The 21017-nt window shown below is 40.7% G+C and overlaps 1 protein-coding gene across 4 annotated transcripts in view; it reads left to right on the top strand.

The window, feature by feature from the left end:
* Positions 1-21017, top strand: part of CSNK2A2 (casein kinase 2 alpha 2) — a 40817-nt gene that overhangs the window by 5977 nt on the left and 13823 nt on the right. For 3 of the 4 annotated variants that reach the window (XM_042918245.1, XM_042918247.1, XM_042918246.1), the window contains exons 3-5: positions 3904-4005; positions 6828-6878; positions 16744-16803. In XM_042918245.1, the coding sequence (XP_042774179.1) occupies positions 3904-4005; positions 6828-6878; positions 16744-16803 (213 nt within the window). The remainder of the gene's footprint in view (positions 1-3903; positions 4006-6827; positions 6879-16743; positions 16804-21017) is intronic. The other variant, XM_042918248.1, reaches the window with a different exon arrangement.

The raw sequence follows: 21017 nt of genomic DNA, 5'->3' as shown, positions 1-21017 counted from the left end.
TGATTGTTTATTGAGGGTGGTGAAATTAATAGCTAAGTTGTGGCTGTGGCACTGGAATAAAAGTAATTCCAGATTTGGAAGTGCTGAGCTATCTTTTCACCTGTCTTGAATTTATTAATTCAGTTGTGCCTAGAAAGAAATTAAAATGGGACTTTGCCTGTTGACATTTGCTGGGATTTTTCGAGGTCCTAATTCTTAGGCCCTTTGTATGTGTTATTTTGCAAATTGAATCACTGTCAGGTGCTAGTAGTTGAAATCATGCTCAGATCTGACTTTTTAAAAATCAGCTTTGCTAAATAGGACAGATTACTGACTTTATTAACTTTTGACTTTCCAAGCGGCTCACCACTAAATTTGTCTTTTAAGTTTCTCAAGTTGGTCAATAGAGAGAGAGAGAAGTATCTTACTCTTGGATCACATTGAACAAGGTTTTCCTGAATAGCCGGCACTCTCCACCATATGGTCAGAAATCTTGGGGAAAGTTTCTTTCTTCCATCCTCTCTTTCTTTCTCTGTTTTTTCCCTCTCTCCTTCCCTTTCCTTCCTTTCCTTCCTTTCCTTTCCTGAGCTCATGCACAGAAAAATTTCAAATTGAGTTTTTTTCCTTTTACACATTCTTTCTAGGCGTGTGCCAACATTCATTTATTATTGAAACTTGATTTAATACTTTAATTGCTTTTTCTTTTCTTTTCTTTTTTTTTTTTTTTTACCTTTTTGCCATTTTTATCTACTAGACTTTGAGTGAAAAAAATTGGTGTGGGGATCAGGAAACAGCTATAATCTGATTCATTTTGAATCTTTGAAACAGATATTCTCTGACTTGGAATAAATGAACCTTAGGTGGGAGACACTTTGTCTAGCAGGATGAAATGATGAGACTGTTATGGAAGTGTATGTATTTTCTCCGCATCATGTAACTGTGGGTGGATGAGTACAAACACTGGACTGCATGGTCAGAGCATTCTAATTTCTGTAAAATCCATGATCTATTTTCCATAGGATGCCAACGGTCTTCCTTTATAAATTCTAACTTTGTCTCCCGAATTCTGTTTGTAGAATTAAAATGATCACTTTCATTCCCTGGGAGCTTGTTGGTTTTTTTAGCTTCTGGAGCATCTCCCAGGTTCAGAAGAGTAAGCTTGAGGCTAAAGAGAGTTACCTATAGCCTGGTTCCTGTAGAGAATAGATGTCTGCACTTTGGAGGGGAGTGTCCTGAGCTGTCGGTCACTTTCCTTTCTTATAATCTCTTCGTCTTTTGTCAGGATCTGAGGACTTTAGGTGCTGTGTGAGTCCATTGTGCCACTTCAGAATTGCCCTGCTGTCCTGTCTCTAGGTGAGGAAGTTGTTGGACAGGTGACAGTTGGGCAGCAAAATATGCTTCAGGGCACCTAGGTGGCTCAGTCAGTTGGGTGTCCAACTCTTGATTTCAGCTCAGGTCATGATCCCAGGGTTGTGGGCCCCTCGTCCGGCTCTGTGCTGAGAGCATGGACCCTGCTTAGGAGTCTCTCTTTCCCTCCCTCTGACCCTCCCCCCACCCCCCAAATAAAATTAAAATAATTTTTAAAAAATGCTTCACTTGCTCTGTAAGTTACCTTAGGACATAATGAAAAGATCCCTTGGTCTCAGCTGCATTGTCCAGGAAGTGTGCCTGCTTGACCTGTTGCTGAATAATAGAGCAAAGCAAGGCTTTACATGGGGCATTGTCATGAGGCAACTTATTTAATGGGTTCCTCCTGTACGAATTGACTGTTAGGCAGAGAGGAAGGTTTTTGGTGTATCCAGATTTCTGGCTGTGGGGTATTTTTTCCTCTGTTACCATCCACAGATCTGTAACTGCTTTCCAGGAGTGGGTGACAACTCTAGAATTTTCTTACATTGAATGTAATGGTAGCATTGGCTGAATTTATAAATATAATTGCTAGCTTCTATTTTTCTTTTAACTTTTTGACAATTTTAGACTTAAAAGTTGCAAGAATTCCCATGTATCTTTCACTCAGATTTCTTAAATGTTAATATTTGCTTTTGCTTTTTTTTATATATGTAAACATATGTGTATACGTATGTATATACACACGATTATGTGCTTGAGAGTAAATTGCAGTGATGCTTATTTTATTATGCATTTCCTAAAGACAGAGACAATTCTTAAATAACCCACAGTGCTATGATCAAAAAATCAGAAATTCACATTGATACAGTGCTGTTAGCTAACTTACAGCCTCTGTTCTTATTTGCCAGTTGTCCATATCATGTTCTTTATAGTAAAAGAAAATCCCAGGTCATGTGTTACATTCGGTTGTCATATCTTTTAAATCTGGAACAGTTGTTCAGTCTTTTTCATGACGTTGACAGTTTTGAAACTTACTTATTTTGTAGTATGTCCTTCTCTGGCTATTCTCTGATCAAGTTGTACTTCATGTTTGAGTGCTTTATTTTCCCAAAGTATTGAGCTCCCTAATGAAAAAGGGAATGAATAAGATCCCTTAGTGGAAGTAGGAGAGACACAGTGGCCAGTTCTACTCCACTGGGAACCCTAACAAAGTGGAGCGGACGTGATTGTGGCAGCTGCCTTGGAAGAATACTGCTAGATTCCAGTCTCTCCGTCAAGCACCCTGTTAGAGGTGATGCAGGTGCTCTGTGTTTCATAATCTCCCGCTGTTTTGTTATGTGTTCAAAGCTGTAGCTTAGTGACCAACAAAAGATGACAGTTTCTCTGGGATATGTATTATCTCTCCCCGCCCCCACCACCCCATACATGCAGGCATTTAAAATCTTATTTCATTGCAAACCCATTTGACTCTGCCTTTGCTTTCATAGTAGTGTCTCCGTGATAGAATACTCCTCTTCCTTAGTTCCCTTTCACTCATAGCCACATTTGAGAAATGAGAGCGCAGTGGCCAGGAGTGAGGCCTGCAGAGTCACTGTCTATCTAGATCTGAGTCCCGCCCTTACTCTTCCCTGTTAGCTGTGGGACCTTGGACAAATGGCTCAGCCAGGCTGAGTCCACAACATAGGCATTTTGTGACTTATTACTAACTAAAAGCGTGAAAAGAGTAAATCTCCCATTTATTGAGTACTTACTACGTGCCAGTGTTCAAAGTACTTTATAAAACATAATTGGTTGTGATGTGTCACTTTTTCCAGAACTACTTTCATTCTTCAAATTCTTTAAGACAAGAAATAACACATGTAATGCTAGTGTTTCTAATTGAGATCTTTAATTTTTCTGTCCAGCAGATGGAAAGGTTAGCAGGTAGAAGTTTCCAATCAGTACTATATCAGAGATCAGTGTTCTCCTTTGCTGATCCGTCATCTTTTTTTTAGGAATGGGATCTGTTGGGTAGTTTTACTGGCTTTGTGCTGATTTCAGATTTTAGATGTTGAGGAAATGGGAGTGGCAACAGGAAATGGGAGCCAGCAGCTGGGAAACAAGTTTGTAACTTGATGTCAGTGACCTGGTCTTCACTCGTGGAAGACAAAATTACACGGAACTCATTGGTAGAGCAGGTGTCTCACCATTTTGTTTCAGTTTTTCCATTTGTGAGCGCATGATATACAGCTGTTCAGAACTATAATGTGTTCCATTTGGCAGTTATCTAGAAACCATTTTATTTTTAAAGTATGACATGGGTGTTCAAAATTTGTAAGTGCCCTAAATGTAGCTGCTTAAAGATCTGACACATATGCCATATGAGTCTGTATTTAACTTAGTCTTAAATGTTCTTAAGGGCAGGCCCCGTTTTATCTTGATATTTATTTCTTTTCTAATTTAGACACACTCGTTTACATAACACCATGGTGTGCAAGATAGTGCAGCATCCACTTGATTAGCTGACATTGCTTTAAAATTTTATTTATTAACTTCAAAAGGAATCTCACTTCCGATTACTCTTGTGTATTTAAGCCAGTGAAGAAAAAGAAGATAAAACGAGAGGTTAAGATTCTGGAGAACCTTCGTGGTGGAACAAATATCATTAAGCTGATTGACACTGTGAAGGACCCTGTGGTAGGTGCCTGATGGTGGGGGGAGAAGGAGAAAGTGTGTGTGTTTGTGTGTGTGTGTGTGTGTGTGTGTGTGTGTCACACAGAACATCAAAATAATGAGAAACGTCATTACATAGTGGGAATGATCATGTTTTTCTTTACTACTGAATAATTTTGAAAACGAGAAAAAATCATGATGGCCCAGTGATAAAGTAGCCACCACCACTTTTAGGGAACCTAAAAGTGTGTATAGAAAAATCCCTGGCCCAGGTTTATTACCTCCTCCTGATTCAGCCCACAGATGTTCGCTGAATGTCTTCTTTAAGTGCCTACTTTTCTTCCGATTTTGAAAGCTTATTACCACCAATTAGCATTGTTGTACTTCACAATGTCAGCGTGACATTTGAAAATCTGGGTTTGGAGAAGGAAATACCGAATGTCTCCATGCGGACACCTGGCCCGGAGAGCTGGACAGATCACAGCCCCGCAGCCCCTTTGAGGAAGGCACCTTGCTGCTTCTCATACTAAGCTTTAATTCAGCATCCGCCACTGGGGCTCACATTGTACGTGCTGATACAACTAAACTATTTCTGTTAAATATACTTACTTTGTAGCCATTTTAGATGTACTGGTGTTTAATTTTGTTTTCACTTCTTGAGAAGTAACTTAACCCTAAGTGTTTATGATTAGCTAGAGTTTTTATGTCCCACTTCCCGCCCCATTTCTGTTCTTCACCTGTTCTGCCTCACCTGTTTTCCTGTCCTCCCAGGATAGCTTTCTGTTTGAGAGGTAGGTCTTTGCTTCTGTCTGATGAAGACACAAAGAAACAATGTGCTGGGGTGCCTGGGTGGCTCAGTTGGTTAAGCAGCTGCCTTCGGCTCAGGTCACGTCATGGTCTCACAGTTTGTGAGTTCAAGCCCCATGTCAGGCGCTCTTCTGTCTGCGCAGAGCCTGCCTCAGATCCTGTGCCCCTCCCCTGCTCTCTCGCTCTCTGTCTCAAAAATAAATAAGTAAACTTAAAAAAAAGAAAGAAAGAAATGATGTGCCAACGTGCATTGAGTGCTTGCTGTGTGCAGACACCATTCTGTACGAAGCCATTCAATCCTCACAAGTTGAAGCACATGCCATCACGGGCCACAGTGTTACTTGCACAGATAAGAAAACCAAAGGCTACAGGGGTTCAGTGATTTGCTCAAGATTCCCCAGTGCTATTAAACTGAAGAGTAAGGAAAATTTTTCTTCTTGGACCCTCAAAAGACTCAGAAGAATGGTTGTCTGCTAGAATCTAATTGGCATTAAAAGTATATCCCAGGGGTGCCTGGGTGGCTCAGTCGGTTGAGTGTCTGCCTTTGGCTCAGGTCATGATCTCACGGCTCGTGGGTTTGAGCCCTGTGTCGGGCTCTGTGCTGACAGCTCGGAGCCTGGAGCCTGCTTCGGATTCTGTGTCTCCCTCTCTCTCTGACCCTCCCCCACTTGTGCTCTGTCTCTCTCTGTCTATCAAAAATAAATTTAAAAAAAGTATATCCCAGCCTGATCAGCTCAGATTGATTTTATAATGACTCACTCTGAAATCCATAGTCTTTGAAAACGGCCTGCAGTGTGAGCCAGTATGTATTACTGTTACACCAGGAGCATCTTCATTTTGCTGCTGCTTCTTTTTTTTTTTTTTTTTTTTTTTTTTTTTTTAAGTTAGTGATATTTATCTTATTGTTTTTGTAATTTGTTGTCTGAGGCATGTGTGTGTTTTATGTAATATGTAACACAAATCAAGGTGGATGAAAATCAACAGGGAGCCCTCCTCCCCAGACCTGTAGGGAAATGGGCTTGCTCCCAGGCAGTAAAGAGATCTGGTGGTCTTGATGAAACCCTGTCATCCTTGGGCTATTGAGGAAACCTTTGCCTATGGCTGCCGGGGTTGCTTGTTCTGACAAAGGCTTGTGTGCACGTACTGTGGCCTGTCTCCTAGGTAACTTCCACCTGCTTCCTTGAGCAAAACTTCCTGGCCATAGAGATTTCCAAGGTGACTTTCTTCCTGTAACCCTTTAAGCCTCTGCTTTTCTCCCAGTTTGAAAGCTTATTACTGCTAGTTAGCATTATTTTACCGTAAGTAAACCTGACGTTTGAGAAATCTATTTACACAAGGAAATATTGGATATTATGTACTCATTGCATTAACGATTATAGTGCTTTAGAAATACTTGGTTATGCATGAATTTTGGGGGGAACATATCTACTTTGTACAGTCAGACATTCTCCAGTGGTCTCTAGCCAAGGCAGTAATTTCACATTATAGCTTGCTGATAATCATAGATAGTTTCCTTTTGGATCCTGAAAAGGCCTATGATAGATTCCCAAGACGTATGATAATTCTGTAAAATGCATCTGGGTTGCTAAACCAAGATGAAAACATGTCACTCCTTTTGTGGTTGGCAGACTGGAACACTGCAGAGTGTAAATCTTCACATGATGTGCCAGGCCCACTGACAGGTTGGTCAGAGGATTAAAAAAAAAAAGCAACTTACGAAAAATGTCAACCATTTACAAAAGTAGAGTGAATAATATAATGGACCGCCCTGCGCACATCACTCAACTTTAGCAGTGCCTCAGCTTGTGGCCAACTTTGCTTCATCTGCCTGCCACCCACTTTCCCACCACCCACCGTCCCCACTTATTTTGAAGCAAATTCCAGACACACAGTCTCAAGAGGATACTTTCTTAAAAGGCTCTCCCTGATGAGTAAATCCCTCTTTCATTTAAGTGGGATTTGGGGATGGATGGGTATGACAGAAGCAAAGTACACTTATTGTTTGAATACTTATAAGGCATTACTATTCTCTCTTGCAGTCAAAGACGCCGGCTTTGGTATTTGAATATATCAATAATACAGATTTTAAGGTGCGTATATGCTTTTTCTTTCTGGCATGGGGGTGGGGGGGGTGGGGAGGTGGCAATAAATACTGTTGATACTTCAGAACACGAGGGGTTCAGGAAAAGTCATGGTGAGATTGGGAATTAACAAATTGGATTCCTTATAGCAGGAGTACAGGATGCAGAAAGTGGGTGGGGTTCTTGCATTTGGTGAAATTACTCATCACCCTTTGCCTTGCTTACTCTGAGAGTAGCTGCTAGTCTAAGCTAATGCCTCATCTATAATACTCCTGTTTTAGACAACATAGTTTTGGGTAGATACTTGATTTGCATAGGAATCTTCCGTTGCTGATAAGTCATAAACAGATATAGGGCTTACATAAAAAGAAGCAACACATGGGATTCAAGCTGTCAGAGTGTGTGTGTTCATGTACACTGTATACAAAGCAAATGACACAAAAAAGCTAGTTAAGAGACACTGTGCTTTAGAAAAACCTTATCTTGGGTTATTTACATTTCTTGTATTTATAATGCAAATTAATTTAGACTTGAAGTGTAATTCCAAAAGCATGGTTTTAAGCTGGTTTCTCATGAGTTTGTTTTTGTTATTATTCAAACACTGAAGCCTTAACTTCTGCCAAGGTTTTTGGGGCCAAACATTCTGGTCACGGTAGAACATAATATGAAAACCAATATAAAAACAAAATAGTGGCATTGATTTTGAGAGGTGTTTGGAGAACTTTTAGGTGATTTATCATTCACTGTCAGTGAATGAAAGGGTTGTGGTTTTATTGTGATGGAAGTTAGGGGCAAAACCAAATCAGCAGTTGAAAGATGCTATTAGGAGTGAAGCTTGTGGGTGAAAATAAAAGAGCTTTATCTCACATTTAATTTTTCTTAGGTAATCACTCTAAAACAACTTTCAGGGTTAATTTGTGGAAAATAAGTAAAAGTGGCTATTACAACTGATAAAACAATAAGCAGGTTTTATATACAGTGTAGCTTTTCCATATGTAACAAGTTCCCTTGTTAATGTGACTCTTCGATTTTTTTTTGTTAATTCTTTAATTTAGAAAGAGCCTCTAATGTGACTCCCTAAGGGTGAAATCAATAGTGAACTCATAAAAGTAGGATGTATGGGGCACCTGGGTGGCTCAGTCAGTTAAGCATCCAACTCTTGATCTCAGCTCAGGTCTGGATCTCAGGGTCATGAGTTCAAGCCCCACATTGGGCTCCTACTGGGTGGGAAGACTACTTTTTTAAAAAAAAAAAAAAAAAAAAAAGGGCTACATTTTCCATTAGCGTAGCAGTGCTTAGCTGCTAAAGTAGTACTCTGCTGATCCACAAAGCCAATCATACTTTTGCCATTGAATGACCCAAGTTTATCAAGGTGTACGTATATGAGTGGGAATGTGTATGCATTTCTTAATGAAACCAAACAGTTTCCTAAATACAAAAGTTTGAAAGCTGGTCTTAATGAAACTTCATAGCAAAATGCCTAAGTTAAATGCTTCTGCTTCCTTAATAAGTTTTTACCAATTGGCTAGCCATACATATAAAAATTTCACTTCATCATTTTGTGTTCCTTGAATTGATGCCTGCTCTGTTGATTTAACAGCAGAAATTTTTAACTCCCTGGAGAAATCTTATTTCGTTTACATCTCAACTCTCAAAGAGATGTTTTAATGGCACACATTCTCTAGGAGCTTCCTTTAAAGAGATCGTAGAAGATTAATGTTATTTGAGGCTTGCATATCTGAAAACATTTCTGTTTTATGTTTCCAATTAATGTACTTGCCATGGCATAGAATTCTGGGTTGTAATTAATAATTTTCTCAGTTTTGAAGAGCTTTTTCCCTTATCAGCCCTGAAGCCATTCTGGTTTCACCTTATGTGATCTGGTTTTGGTTTTGGTTTTTCCTTTGGAAAGCTTTTAGGATTTTCTCTTCAGCCGCAGTCTGTGAAATTTCACAAAGATGTTCCTTCGAATGGGTCACTTTTATCTTTTGTTCTGTGCACTTGCTGGGCTTTTTCAATCTAGAAACTCATGTCCTTTCATTTTAGAACAATATTTTTAACATTCTTTGATTTTCTTCTTTGTTCTCACTTTCTAGAACTCATTCGAACGTTAGACTTTATTTCTTAGCTCTGTTCTGTTCTCTGAACTTTTAAAAGTAGTATCCTGTTCTTTTATGTAATATCTTCTATTTTCTCACTGAGAATATGTGGGCTTTCTCCCCCCTCCCCCCCCCCCCCCCGCCCGCATGATGTTTTCTTCTTCATACTCTTTCTCAGTTTTTCTTTCAGATTCCTTTTTTTGTGCATTCTTGTTTTTTGTCTGTTAATAGTTGTCTGAAATGGCACGGACTTTGTCTACTCCTGTTTTAGAGGACTGAAATTACTGATGACGGCTTGTCAACTCCTGTCTTGAGGTGGCGAACCTGGCCACGGGCATCTCAGCCTCCAATGGAGGAGAGCTCTGGGAAAGTTCTGTAGACTTTCACGTAATTCCCTCATTTTTGGTGTGGTGTTTTAAACTTGTTTTCCTGTTTGCAGCTGAATCTGTTTACTCTCTTTCCTTGGTACCTGGGGTCACTGATTCCTGAGCCTTTCTGTAAGTTCTTTCATGTGAGGTGGTTTGTTTCCGGATCCCCTCCACTTTGGGCAGAAGTTCAGCTTCTTTGGTCTGCTGAGTCAGTTGGACATTTTTTTTTTCTAGCTTCGAAATGTTGTCATCTCTTCCATTCTCTTAGTTGTGAGTGAGTCCCCCCTCCCCCACCAAAAGCCCCATTCCTTTTACTGTTAATTTAGAGGAGCTTCAGGAAGAAGTATAGGGAGGATGTATTTGGTCTGCCGTGTTAAACTGGAGGTCCAGTGAATGTTCAAGCCCTGCCGTTTTAGTCTACTTAGAAGATCACCAAGCAGCAGGTAGCAGAGGTGTATTTCGGAAGAACAGATCATGATGAGACAGTCATTGTCTTTTCCGGGTGGTAGGACAGACCACAGATAGAGAAATCAGTTAGTTTAATGTCCTTTTTATTTTGTCATGTATCTGTCTTAATTCTAAAAGCTTGTTTTTTTTTTTTTTTTCATTTTACTGTTAAGTGTATTAATAACTGGACTTAAGGTATCACCCAGGGGAGTTGGTCCCTGGTTTAGCATCCCAGGTGAATCAACAGGGATACAACCTGCAGCCTGTTGTTTTCAGTATTTTTTGTTAACACATTGATAATAAACTTTTATCTATAATTTCCTTTTATTGCAAACTCTGATTTTGGCTTCAGGATTATACTGACTTCATAAAATAAGTTGGGTAGTGTTTCCTTTCTAGTCTCTGAAAGTTTATATGAAATAAGGGTTATCTAAGTAGATGTCTTTTTGGGAGGGAAGGGAAGACTTTGAACTACACTTTTCCTTTTTACTTATTTATTTTTAAAGCTTATTTATTTTAAGAGCACAAGTTGGGGAGGGGCAGAGAGAGAGAAGAGTTGGACTCTCAAATGACTGAGCTACCCAGGCACCCCAATAATATTTATTATAAAAGTTGACCACTTTCAGTTTTATTTACATAAAGTTAATAGAATTTTCCTAGGGCTTAAAGACTGTAATGTGTTTGTAATTATGTTTTCCTTTACATTTTTGACATTATTTTTGCTTTTTCTCTTTTTTTAAAAAAGTATCAGTGTTGCTACAGAGGTCTTACTAATATTTTCATGGAACTGGCTTTTGGTTTTGCTCAAATGTTTTTGTTTTTTCTACTTCATTGTTTCTGCTCCTATCTCAATTCTTTCTTTCTTTTTCCCTTCTTTGCTGCTTTTCTTTCTTGGGTTTTTACGGTTTTCCCCCTAACTTCTTTTTTTTTTTTTTTTAACGTTTGTTTATTTTTGAGACCGAGAGAGACAGAGCATGAACAGGGGAGGGGCAGAGAGAGGGAGACAGAATCGGAAACAGGCTTCAGGCTCTGAGCTGTCAGCACAGAGCCCGACGCGGGGCTCAAACTCACGGACCGTGAGATCATGACCTGAGCCGAAGTCGGCCGCTTAACCGACCGAGCCACCCAGGCGCCCCTCCCCCTAACTTCTTGAGTTGAAGTCCGCTCATTTCATTTGTTTCTTTCTTGATTTGTGGTGAGTGGGCTTTACGTGTGTGCCGCCCCAGGCACCACCTTAGCTGCTGCATGCTGTGATCATGGAGCTCATTTCCATGTAGTTTTCAGATTAGAAGTACAAAGTACTTGTGGATTTGAGTTTTTCTCCCCAAACTTTGTACTTGGAAAAATTTTAAACCTACTAAAAATCGGAAGGAGTGGTCAGTTAATGCCCTCATGTTATTCCCCTAGATTCACCGGTTGTTAATATTTGCCACATTTGTGGGCGTCTGAGCGCCTGTCAGTTGAGCTTCGGACTCTGATTATGGCTTAGGTCTTGATCCCAGGTTCGTGGGATCGAGCCCAGTGTTCAGCCCTGTGCTGAACATGGAGCCTGCTTAAGATTCTCTCTCTTTCTCCCTCTGCCTCTTTCCACTGCTGGAGTGCTCCTTTCTCTAAACAAACAAAAACCACCTGGGGGGGAAAAAACACTTAAAAAAACTAAAAATATTTGCCACATTTGATGTTTTCTCCCCCCCCCCCCCCCCACCCTTTATCTCTTTTTACTGAAATCCTCTTAAAGTAAATTGCAAGCATCATGATACTTCACTTCTAGATATGCTAGCACTGGAACTAGGCAGGACCTTTTTCCTACATGACAGTACTGTTAGTACAGTTAAGAAATTTAATATCTATGCAATAATGCCATCTAACACACAGTACAGAGTCCCTATTCAGAAGTTTCCCAGTAATTAATTATCCTAAGAATGCCCTTCATAGCTGTATGTTTGTGAATATGATGGAGGAACCACTTGTTTTTTTCAAAAAAATTATTCTTTTATTGTTGATTTATAATTTGGCTATCTTTAGGTCCAGAGGAACATGACCTACATAATGTTGGTTTTTGGAATTTCTTGATGATTGCTTTGTGACTTTAGTACATGGCCATTTTTTTATATCAAGTTTGTTAATTTAGTTCAGATCTTCTATAGTCTTATTCATTTTCCCCTTGATACTTCGTTTTATGAAAGAGCTGGTTTGGTTGATTTCTCCTTGAAATCCTCAGTTATGCTTCATATGTGTCAAAGTGATAATAAAAGATACATAGTGACACTTAAGAAAAAAGAATTTCCAAACAAAGGAATAGGAAAGGCCAGTTTCTAAAAGTGGAATGAACAGTTACAGAACACTCCCAAACTCACCATTTTCTCCAGAAAGTTAAAGTACCATTTGTATAAGAAAAAGTTTCTGTTGAGACCTGCTTCTCAGCTTTCTATGCCTTTGGAAGAGTATAAATAAAAACGAATAAAAGGGCACCTGGGTGGCTCAGTTGGTTAAGCGTCTGATTCTTGATTTCAGCCCAGGTCATGATCTCATGGTTCATGATTTCGAGCCCCACATCAGGCTCTGCACTCAGCACAGAGCCTCCTTGGGAATCTGTCTCTTTCTCTCTCTCTGCCCTTCCCCTATTGGCGCTCTCTCAAAATAGAATAAAAATAAACTTTAAAAAAACGAGTATGCATTTTAAGCAAAATCTATCATTTGGACATTTTAAAGATTGATAAGGCCCCCTGAATAGGCTGCCTTTTTTTTTTTTTTTTTTAATTTTTTTTTTTTTTTAACGTTTATTTATTTTTGAGACAGAGAGAGACAGAGCATGAACAGGGGAGGGGCAGAGAGAGAGGGAGACACAGGAAACAGGCTCCAGGCTCTGAGCTGTCAGCACAGAGCCCGACGCGGGGCTCGAACTCACGGACCGTGAGATCATGACCTGAGCCGAAGTCGGACGCTTAACCGACCGAGCCACCCAGGCGCCCCCTTTTTTTTTAATTTATATCCAAGTTAATTAGCATTGCAACAATGATTTCAGGGGTAGATTCCTTAATGCCCCTTACCCATTTAGCCCATCCCCCCTCCCACAATCCCTCCAGTAACCCTCTGTTTGTTCTCCATATTTAAGAGTCTCTTATGTTTTGGCCCCCTCCCTCTTAAAGTCCTCATATGAGTGAAGTCATATTTGTCTTTCTCTGACTAATTTCGTTTACCATAATACCCTCTAGTTCCATCTACGTAGTTGCAAATGGCAAGATTTCATTCTTTTTGGTTAATAGACTGCATTTGAAAAGGAAGCAGACCTATTTTGCTCTGTAGAGAATTTCTAAGTCACTCCCATAGAGATGGGCCTTCACTAGCTGATATCTTGAGGCCTTGTTAATGCTGTTAGAGTTTGATACAGAGATCTTCTTTATAAGACATTTTCAGGTCATTAGTCATAACTTTGATTTGCTTGATCAATGATTTGTCCTGCTTTCTTAAATTTCTGAAAATATTAACCTTGGTTTTTATTCTGGATCTTGGGGTTGCACATTGATGCCAAAACAGGTGACAACTGCATTAAGCACCTTTTACTTTATATCCCACTCCCCCTGCTTTTTCTTCTCCCTACATGGGGACCCCTGGGATTTCTGGATACAGACCAAGTGAGGTGTGTATGTGTGGGAATCTGCCAGCTGTGTGTGCAGCGTGAGTTTGCTGTGTTGCTGATTCCCACCTGTGACTAGGAACCTTCCTAAAGTGTGTAGTCATTCTAAATGACAGTCACTGGGGATGGGGAACCTCGTCATGATACACCTGAGCTATACCCGCAGTCCAAGGACCTATGGGTATATAGCAAAAGTGAGGCCCACATGGCCATTCCTTTCTGGGCGGTTGTTCTAAACCCAAGGAGATTTGGAGTCTGTTAATCAAATTGCCTTTTATTTTTTTTTTCCATTGTCCTCCTCAGACCTTCGCAGGTTAATGAAAAGTCCTAGGAAATTTCCACCTTTAGCCCTTTGGGTAGTCCTCAGATAGCCCTGATTTCTAAGAAAATGCCTGTGTTTGAAGCTTTGGAACCAATGTAGGATTGGTGAATAGTCTTCCTCAGCATCTTTGTAATCTTCTGAGAAGCATAGGCCTGCTTTGTTTTTGATAAGTCACTTATTTTATAAAAGTATAAGCAAAGCTAACTTCCTGCTGACAATTTGCCATTGCACACAGCTGGGTAAGAAGAATGGAGGAAAAGTGTGGCTCATGTGAACTTTCCCTTTATAATTTGTCATAGACTCTTTGGACTTGTATTTCCTGGGAAACCATTTTAATTTTGTTCCACCGGTGAACATCATCGAAGACAAATGTTCATCAACTGCCTTCTGGGTACAAGCTGAGAACCACCATTCATGGGGTGGGGTGTATACAGGGTATGCTATTCCACTGTTTGGTTATCTTAGCACTTAGACTGTGGACCAGGTTGTACAGTGGCTTCTTGCATATTTGCGGGAGGGAGAGCAAAGAAGTTGAGTCACCAAGTTGGTGACTTACCACCGGCCCCAGAACCCGTTTTTCCCTACCAATGTATGCACCTGATATGTGAGGGCGCTGGCATGAGACTTGAGGTGTGGGCAGAGGGGAGCAGCCTCTTGGTGCTCACAGCCAGGTTAGAGAACCTTAGGTCACTGCTAGTATCTGAGTAGGGAGCATCAACTCCGGGGACGCTGCTGCTGTCACTGTCCTCTGAACACCCTAGCGGACATTAAGTAGCACGGGTTCAGAGAAGGAAGGGACCACTGTTAGCTTTGTAGAGACTAGATGGGATGGGCTTACTTATAGGCCAGGGGAGAGGAGCGGGATGTTAGAGATTTGGGAGGAGGTGGGGACACTGGAGAAGGAAGAATGGAGGAGGCAACCAGGTTTATTTGGTCTGAAATGGAGACAGAGCTGTGAAAGTTGGTCAGAGCCAGACTGTGGACCCTACTGAGTCCTAAATTTTAGGCCCATGTGGTAAAATGTAACATGTAGTTGGGTCTCCTCCTATCCTGAGCTCCTGAGAAATGAGAGTAAATGTCGGCCTGTCATTCAGGACTCTGTAATGTATTAGGCCTAATACATTCATTCATCTAGTGGTTTTTGTATTACATAAAATTGATATTGGTTGGAGTAGCTAGAAGTACTATGTTGGCGGTCCAAGGACATTTATTATTATTATGCCTTATACCATTTGCACAGATGCTTGGTATAGATACCACGTGATACAAGAGGAATGCCTTCCACAGACAAAAATCCAAATGATAAAATAGCCCGTATTTGTTTTCCGGAAATAAAATATTCCAGCCCCCTCTGAGGGTTAGAAAATGCTCGCTTCACTTTCACAGTCTATTTATTGACATGAGGTTCAACTTGGTGTGTCTCTGGGAGGGATCTCCTTAATTCTCGAAGGAGGAGCTGATTTGACACCCAAAGAGATAGTATCTTTAGCCTGTGTCCATCCATACTGGTGCTGGGACACTGCCTGCAAAGTCTTCCCTGCCGTGTGGAGCTGGGGGACAACAGAACGCTTGGGTGTTTAGCTCCTGAGCAGAAGTGGTGGCGTGTTGGTGCCACGTGCCCGGATGCTTTCCTTCCCACCCCAGGTTAGTTTCCAGTAGCGGAGCAGCTCCCAGTGCCGCGGGTGTCCCGGTCCGTGTGTCCTCATTCCCTGTGCTGCGCTGAGCCAGCTGCTCCCGGAGACTGATGAAGTCAAATATTCTTGCCAAGCTGGGGGGGAGAATTACTCTCACTTATTAACAGGGAAAAACAAGTCCTGGTGTTCTTAGATGTTAAATTTGATTCTTGGCAGATTGTTTTTCTTAATCTTTTTGAACAGGGGTTATATTTACGTGGATCTAAAACTATAAAATGGTATGTGATTAAAAGTCTTATAAAAAAAAAAAAAAAAAGTCTTATTTCCCTGAGCCCCAGCAGTCCATCCCCCACATGCATACATGTGAAACCATGTTTTATTAAGGTCTTCATATCATTCTTATGAATGCAAACAAATAAGGATGTGTAGTTTGGCTTTCCCCTCTTCCACAGACATGTTATATAGGCTTGTCACTGCTCGTTAGAGAGTTTCCCTCCATTGCCTGAGTCTTCCAATAAAGAAACAATAAGTTTAATAAAGGTGCACTGATTAGTTTTATAGACAGTGCTGCTTTGGACTGATGGGGAAAGAGCTCTGCTTGGAATTGATTACCAGAAATAATAGTATAGTTTCTGATGAGGTTCTGTGATGACTCTAACGAACCTGGATGTATAAATGCTACTGTCTCCTAGAAATTGAAATTTTGAAAAAACTCAGAGTGGGTGTTCCTTTGGATTATTGGTAATGAGAACTCTTTCCTGTGTCCTTTTTGCCTGGAGTCATTTTCACTTCCTGTCACTCTTCTTTTTTTTCCTCCAGCATGTCACTCCCCTGCTCCTCTCCTAAGCCTCTTACCATCTCCAAGGGCTATCGCAGTCACTTTCCTCCTGTTTCTGTGAGCAGATACACTCATGAGATGTACTTACTGTGTTGCCACTTGCCACATGGGCTGATGAAATTCTTCAAGTCCTGCTCTCCACTTAGTTCTCTACAGCACACTGTACTGCTATGCTATGCTTGAAGTGTAGTAAGAATATGAGGACAGTTGGACAACTTGGACTTCGTTTCCGTAATAATGTAATTGTGGGTGTTGAAATCCTGGAGCATTAAACAAGTTTTTAAAAGATCCATGTTGGCTTGAATGTTTCCCTTGGAATTCCTTTTTTTTTCTTCCCCTTAACAAGAGACTGAAGTATTAGACCCTCATCTTTGGTCTTTGTCCCCATTTGTTCCAGATCAGATGGTAAAAATTCCTGGGATTCTTTAGGGACTTAAGTACTAAGTTTATAGAGAATGGTGACCAATGTTTGGGATGACAAGATATGATGAGACTAAATTAACTTTCTGTTTTCTGAAATCTGTTTCAGCAACTATACCAGATCCTGACAGACTTTGATATCCGGTTTTATATGTATGAGCTGCTTAAGGTAAGTGACATTCATAATAAGCAGTGGATTTTTTCAGGTGTATCCATTAAAAGAGAAGTTTTTGGGGGGACAAAGAGATCTCAGACTCTTTCTTGATACTTAGAGAATTTAGTGAAGTGGGAGTTTTCTTGTTGTTTTTTAACTTACACTGAGATCTCTGTTGCAGGATCTTTACATAGAAACTTTCTCAGTGGAACTGAGAAAGATGGCCAAGTCAAGAGATACTAGGGACATTATACCAGAAATCAGAACCTCCTTCATAGCTTTTATTGGCCCTTGGGTTTTCTTTTTGCTGCTTAATTAATACTATTGGTTTTCACTGTATAACAAATCACCCCAAACTTAATGATTTTTTAAAAAATTGTTTATTATTTCTCACAATTCTGTGGGTTAGCTGGATGAGTCTTTTGGTCTGGGTCACCTTGACTAGAGCACATTGGTCCAGGATGGCCTCGTTCACATATCTGGGATGGCAGCTGGAATACCTCAAGGCTTGTCCTCCAGGGGTTTAGTCTAGGCTGCTTCTTCCCATGGTGGTCTCTGGCTTCTTAATAGCATGAGAGGGCAAAGTTTGATGTGTAAGCACTTCTCAGGCTTCTGCTTGTATAAATGTCTACTAAATGCCCTGTTGGCCAAAGCAAGTCATGGGCCAGGCCTGGGTTCAAAGGGTGAAGAGGTAGACTATTTGATGGGAAGAGCATTGAAGTCACAGTGTGGAGGGAATGCGTACTGGGATGGTAGGCATTTTCGGCCTTCTTTATCTTGCCATCTCTCATAATCCCCTTCCCAACCTACTCTCTGGCCCTGACTAACCTTGACGTGCAAGAAGAGGTGATGGATGGTCCGTCTTTCTAGGAGACTTAGTAATCCCAAGATGGAAATTCTGAAACACTAATGGTTGGTGGAGGAATGTTTTTTTGGTTTGTTTGTTTGTTTTAGTTTTTTTAGTCTAGGTAAACACTTAGGTAAAGAATTCTAAAAAGCTTTGTAAAATGGGATAGACGAACGGTTCCTAAGTTGTTTGGGGTCATGGATCACTAGGAAAACGTATAAAACCTCTCCAAAATGCCTGTATACATATACAGTATTACCTAAAGTCTTATGGGGGTTGTGTGTCTCAATTCAAGACCTCTGAAAGAGTAGAGATGACTGAGTTACTGGCATTATTGAAGAAAGTTGCCAAGATTGAGTTTTGATGGGATTGCGAACAGTTGCTTGAACAAAATCCCAAATTAAGGCGAGGCTTTAGGGAGTGGGACTTTGAAGAACTGGCTGTGGGAAGTGAATGTGTTTTCTTATAAGCACTTGCGCGAACCACTTCTCATTGGTACCAAGGTGGTGGACTTAGGTGGATCACTCTTACAACTGATGGGTCTTTCTTTTATCAGTAAGGTCAGAAACATGTGAGGGTAGAGCTGGGTTTATCACACCTCTCTCCATGTCCTCTCCAGACCAGAACGAAGGCCTTGGTGGGAAGAGGTTTGCAGTGTTGTGGTCTTATGAGCTCTCAGGCTTAGCTCCTTTCCTGGAGGCCCTTTCCAGAGAACCCCATGCATTCACCCTATGAGAGCTATAATCCAAATCTGTCACTTGGTTATTTTGTTTAAGTAAGGGGTTAAGATTTTTGTGGTTTTCACTTAGTGCACACCAAAGGTGAAGATTTATAACCCAGCACAATTGTCCTTAGATCGGGTGAAGACATCCCAGTGGCACAGGTCTTCGCAGGCTGGTCATTCAGGTGGTTCTCTGTGTCTGATGTCCCTAGCAACTAGGCAGTAAGGGCTTGCTTTCTGTTAATGTGGCACACAAGCCCAGATGAAGCTTGAAAAATGTCTTTCATGCTTCATGGTCAGATAATATCAGATTCTAAACTGAAATAACTTCCCCAAGGAATCTAAAAGCATGTCAGTAACTCCACAGGGAGTCTGACCAGTGAAGTTGGCAAAAGAATTAATTCTCTTACTGTACTTGTTCAACTTTTGCTTTCCTCAGATATTTCTCACATCCCAGGTATTATGATCCTAATTAGTTCATTCCTTTGGGTGAAGACCAGGCAAAATAACAGAATCAACACTTGCTAAATTTTCTCTTCGGGTAAAAAAAAAAAAATGGGGATAGGGAAGGGGAAATATGTAGCTTCTCCCAAAAATGTAGAAGAAACTGAGGCTGAGGGCTATTGAGTCGTTGCTGGGTACACTGTCTGGTCTCCTGATTCGGATCCAGGGAGGTCTGTCCTCAGGAGCCCTGGTTTCATAAAACATTGCCACAAAGCCACTGTGGAATCTTGCTACAACTGTTGTTGTGAAACAAAACAAAGAAAAAAATTAAATTGAAGTAGAAGCTCCATAAATGAACAATTCTTAAGTGTGCAGGTTTTTGGATTTCACATAAGTAAAACCTTCACCCAGATATATGTGGTACTATGCTGTCCATTATAGTAGCTGTTGCCCACAGGTAGCTACTTAAATTTTCATTTCAATTTAAAGTTCCTTTGCTTAATCACAGTAGCCACATTTCGTTTATTCAGTAGCCTCATGTGGCTAGTAGCTGCCATATTGGACAGTGCAGATATTTAGAATATTTCTGTCGTTGCAGAAAGTTCTGTTGGACAGGGCTGGTCAAGAATATTATGAGTACACCAAAAGGTCTCATGTGTCCCTTCTCTTCAGGATCCCCTCCTCTACCACCAAGTTTAGTTTTGCCTGTTTTAAACCTACGTATAAGAAACATCATACCCTGTGTCTGGGGGAAAGCAAGATTTTCTTGTTCCCAGAATACCAATCCTAGGGATCATTTTCTGACTTAACGCATTCTCTCCTATGTAAAAATGCCTAGTCCAGTGGTTCTCAACCAAGTCAATTTGGCGATATGTGGAACCACTTTTGGTTGTCACGGTTTGGAGGAGTGCTGCTGGCATCTGGTCGGAAGAGGCCAGGGAGCCTCGTAAACATCCTGCCGTGCACAGGACTGCTCCCCACAACCGGGAATTCCCCGGTCCAACACGTCAGTGGTGCTGAGGTTGAGAAACCCTTATTTTGTCCCGAGGAAAACTACCAAGAGCACTCAGTGCCAAGCACATAGTAGGTACCACAAGATGATGGCTGCAAGTATTGTTACCCAGGGAATAACATTTGAGTGGGCTGCAGTGCTTTTTGAGACCAGCCGAAGTGCCCAATTTGAAATTTATGGAAATAGATACTATGTTAGAAAAGGAGATTTAGAGCAAATTTTTGCATTCTTGAACACCAAAAACAAACTGCCTGAAGAAAAAACGGGCAAAAGATTTGAATCAACATTTGTCCAAAGAAAATAGAGGATGACCAGTAACACCTGAAATGTTCAACTTTGATGACTCATTAAGAAAATACAATTCGAATCCACAATGAGATCCCACTTCAAACCTGTCAGAATGGTCGTAATTACAAAGATGAACCAATGACCAGCATTGGCGAGGATGTGGAGAAAGAAGCCTTCATACGTTATTGATGGGAATGTAGAATGGAGCAGGCATTTTGGAAGACATTTAGGACATTCTTGAAAAGTCTGATGTAAACTAACATACAGCACAGCACATCCACCCCTAGGAATCTGCATAAAAGAAATGAAAGCCTATGCCCTCTCAAAGACCTGTGCATGAATGTTCATAATAGCTAACAACTGGAAACAGCTCTGATGTCCATCGACTAGTGCGTCCGCACAGTGGAATACTACTCAGCAAGAAGAAAGTAACGGATGAATCTCAGCAACATGCTGAGCGAAAGAAGATAGACAAAGTGCTGTATATTGTATTTTTCACTTAATGAACGTCCAGAAAAGACAAATCCATAGTAACAGCAGGTTTGTGGTTAAGGCTGAGGTAGGGGCAAATGGGAAATGGGATTGATCACAGGCAAGCTAAAGGGAAATTCTTGGGAAGATGGTAAAGACTGGATTATGGTGATAGTTGTACAACTCTATAAACGTGCTAAAAAAAAAAAAAAAGTGTTGTACACTTAAAAATCTTACCTGCATATCATTCATCTTTTAGGAAGCAGTATCCTCCCTTAGAGTAGAAATATAACGTAGTAATATCCTTCCTTAGAGTAAAAATGTAATGTTTTTTTTTTTTAATTTTTAAAATGCTGATTATTTATTTTTGAGAGAGAGAATGAGACAGAGCATGAGTGGGGGAGAGCAGACAGAACCCAAAGCAGGCTCCAGGCTCCGAGCAGTCA

The sequence above is a fragment of the Panthera leo genome, chromosome E2 (assembly GCF_018350215.1).
Source record: "Panthera leo isolate Ple1 chromosome E2, P.leo_Ple1_pat1.1, whole genome shotgun sequence".
Taxonomy (NCBI): domain Eukaryota; kingdom Metazoa; phylum Chordata; class Mammalia; order Carnivora; family Felidae; genus Panthera; species Panthera leo.
Note: the sequence above shows the minus strand (reverse complement) of the source record. Positions and strands in the feature narration are given on the sequence as shown.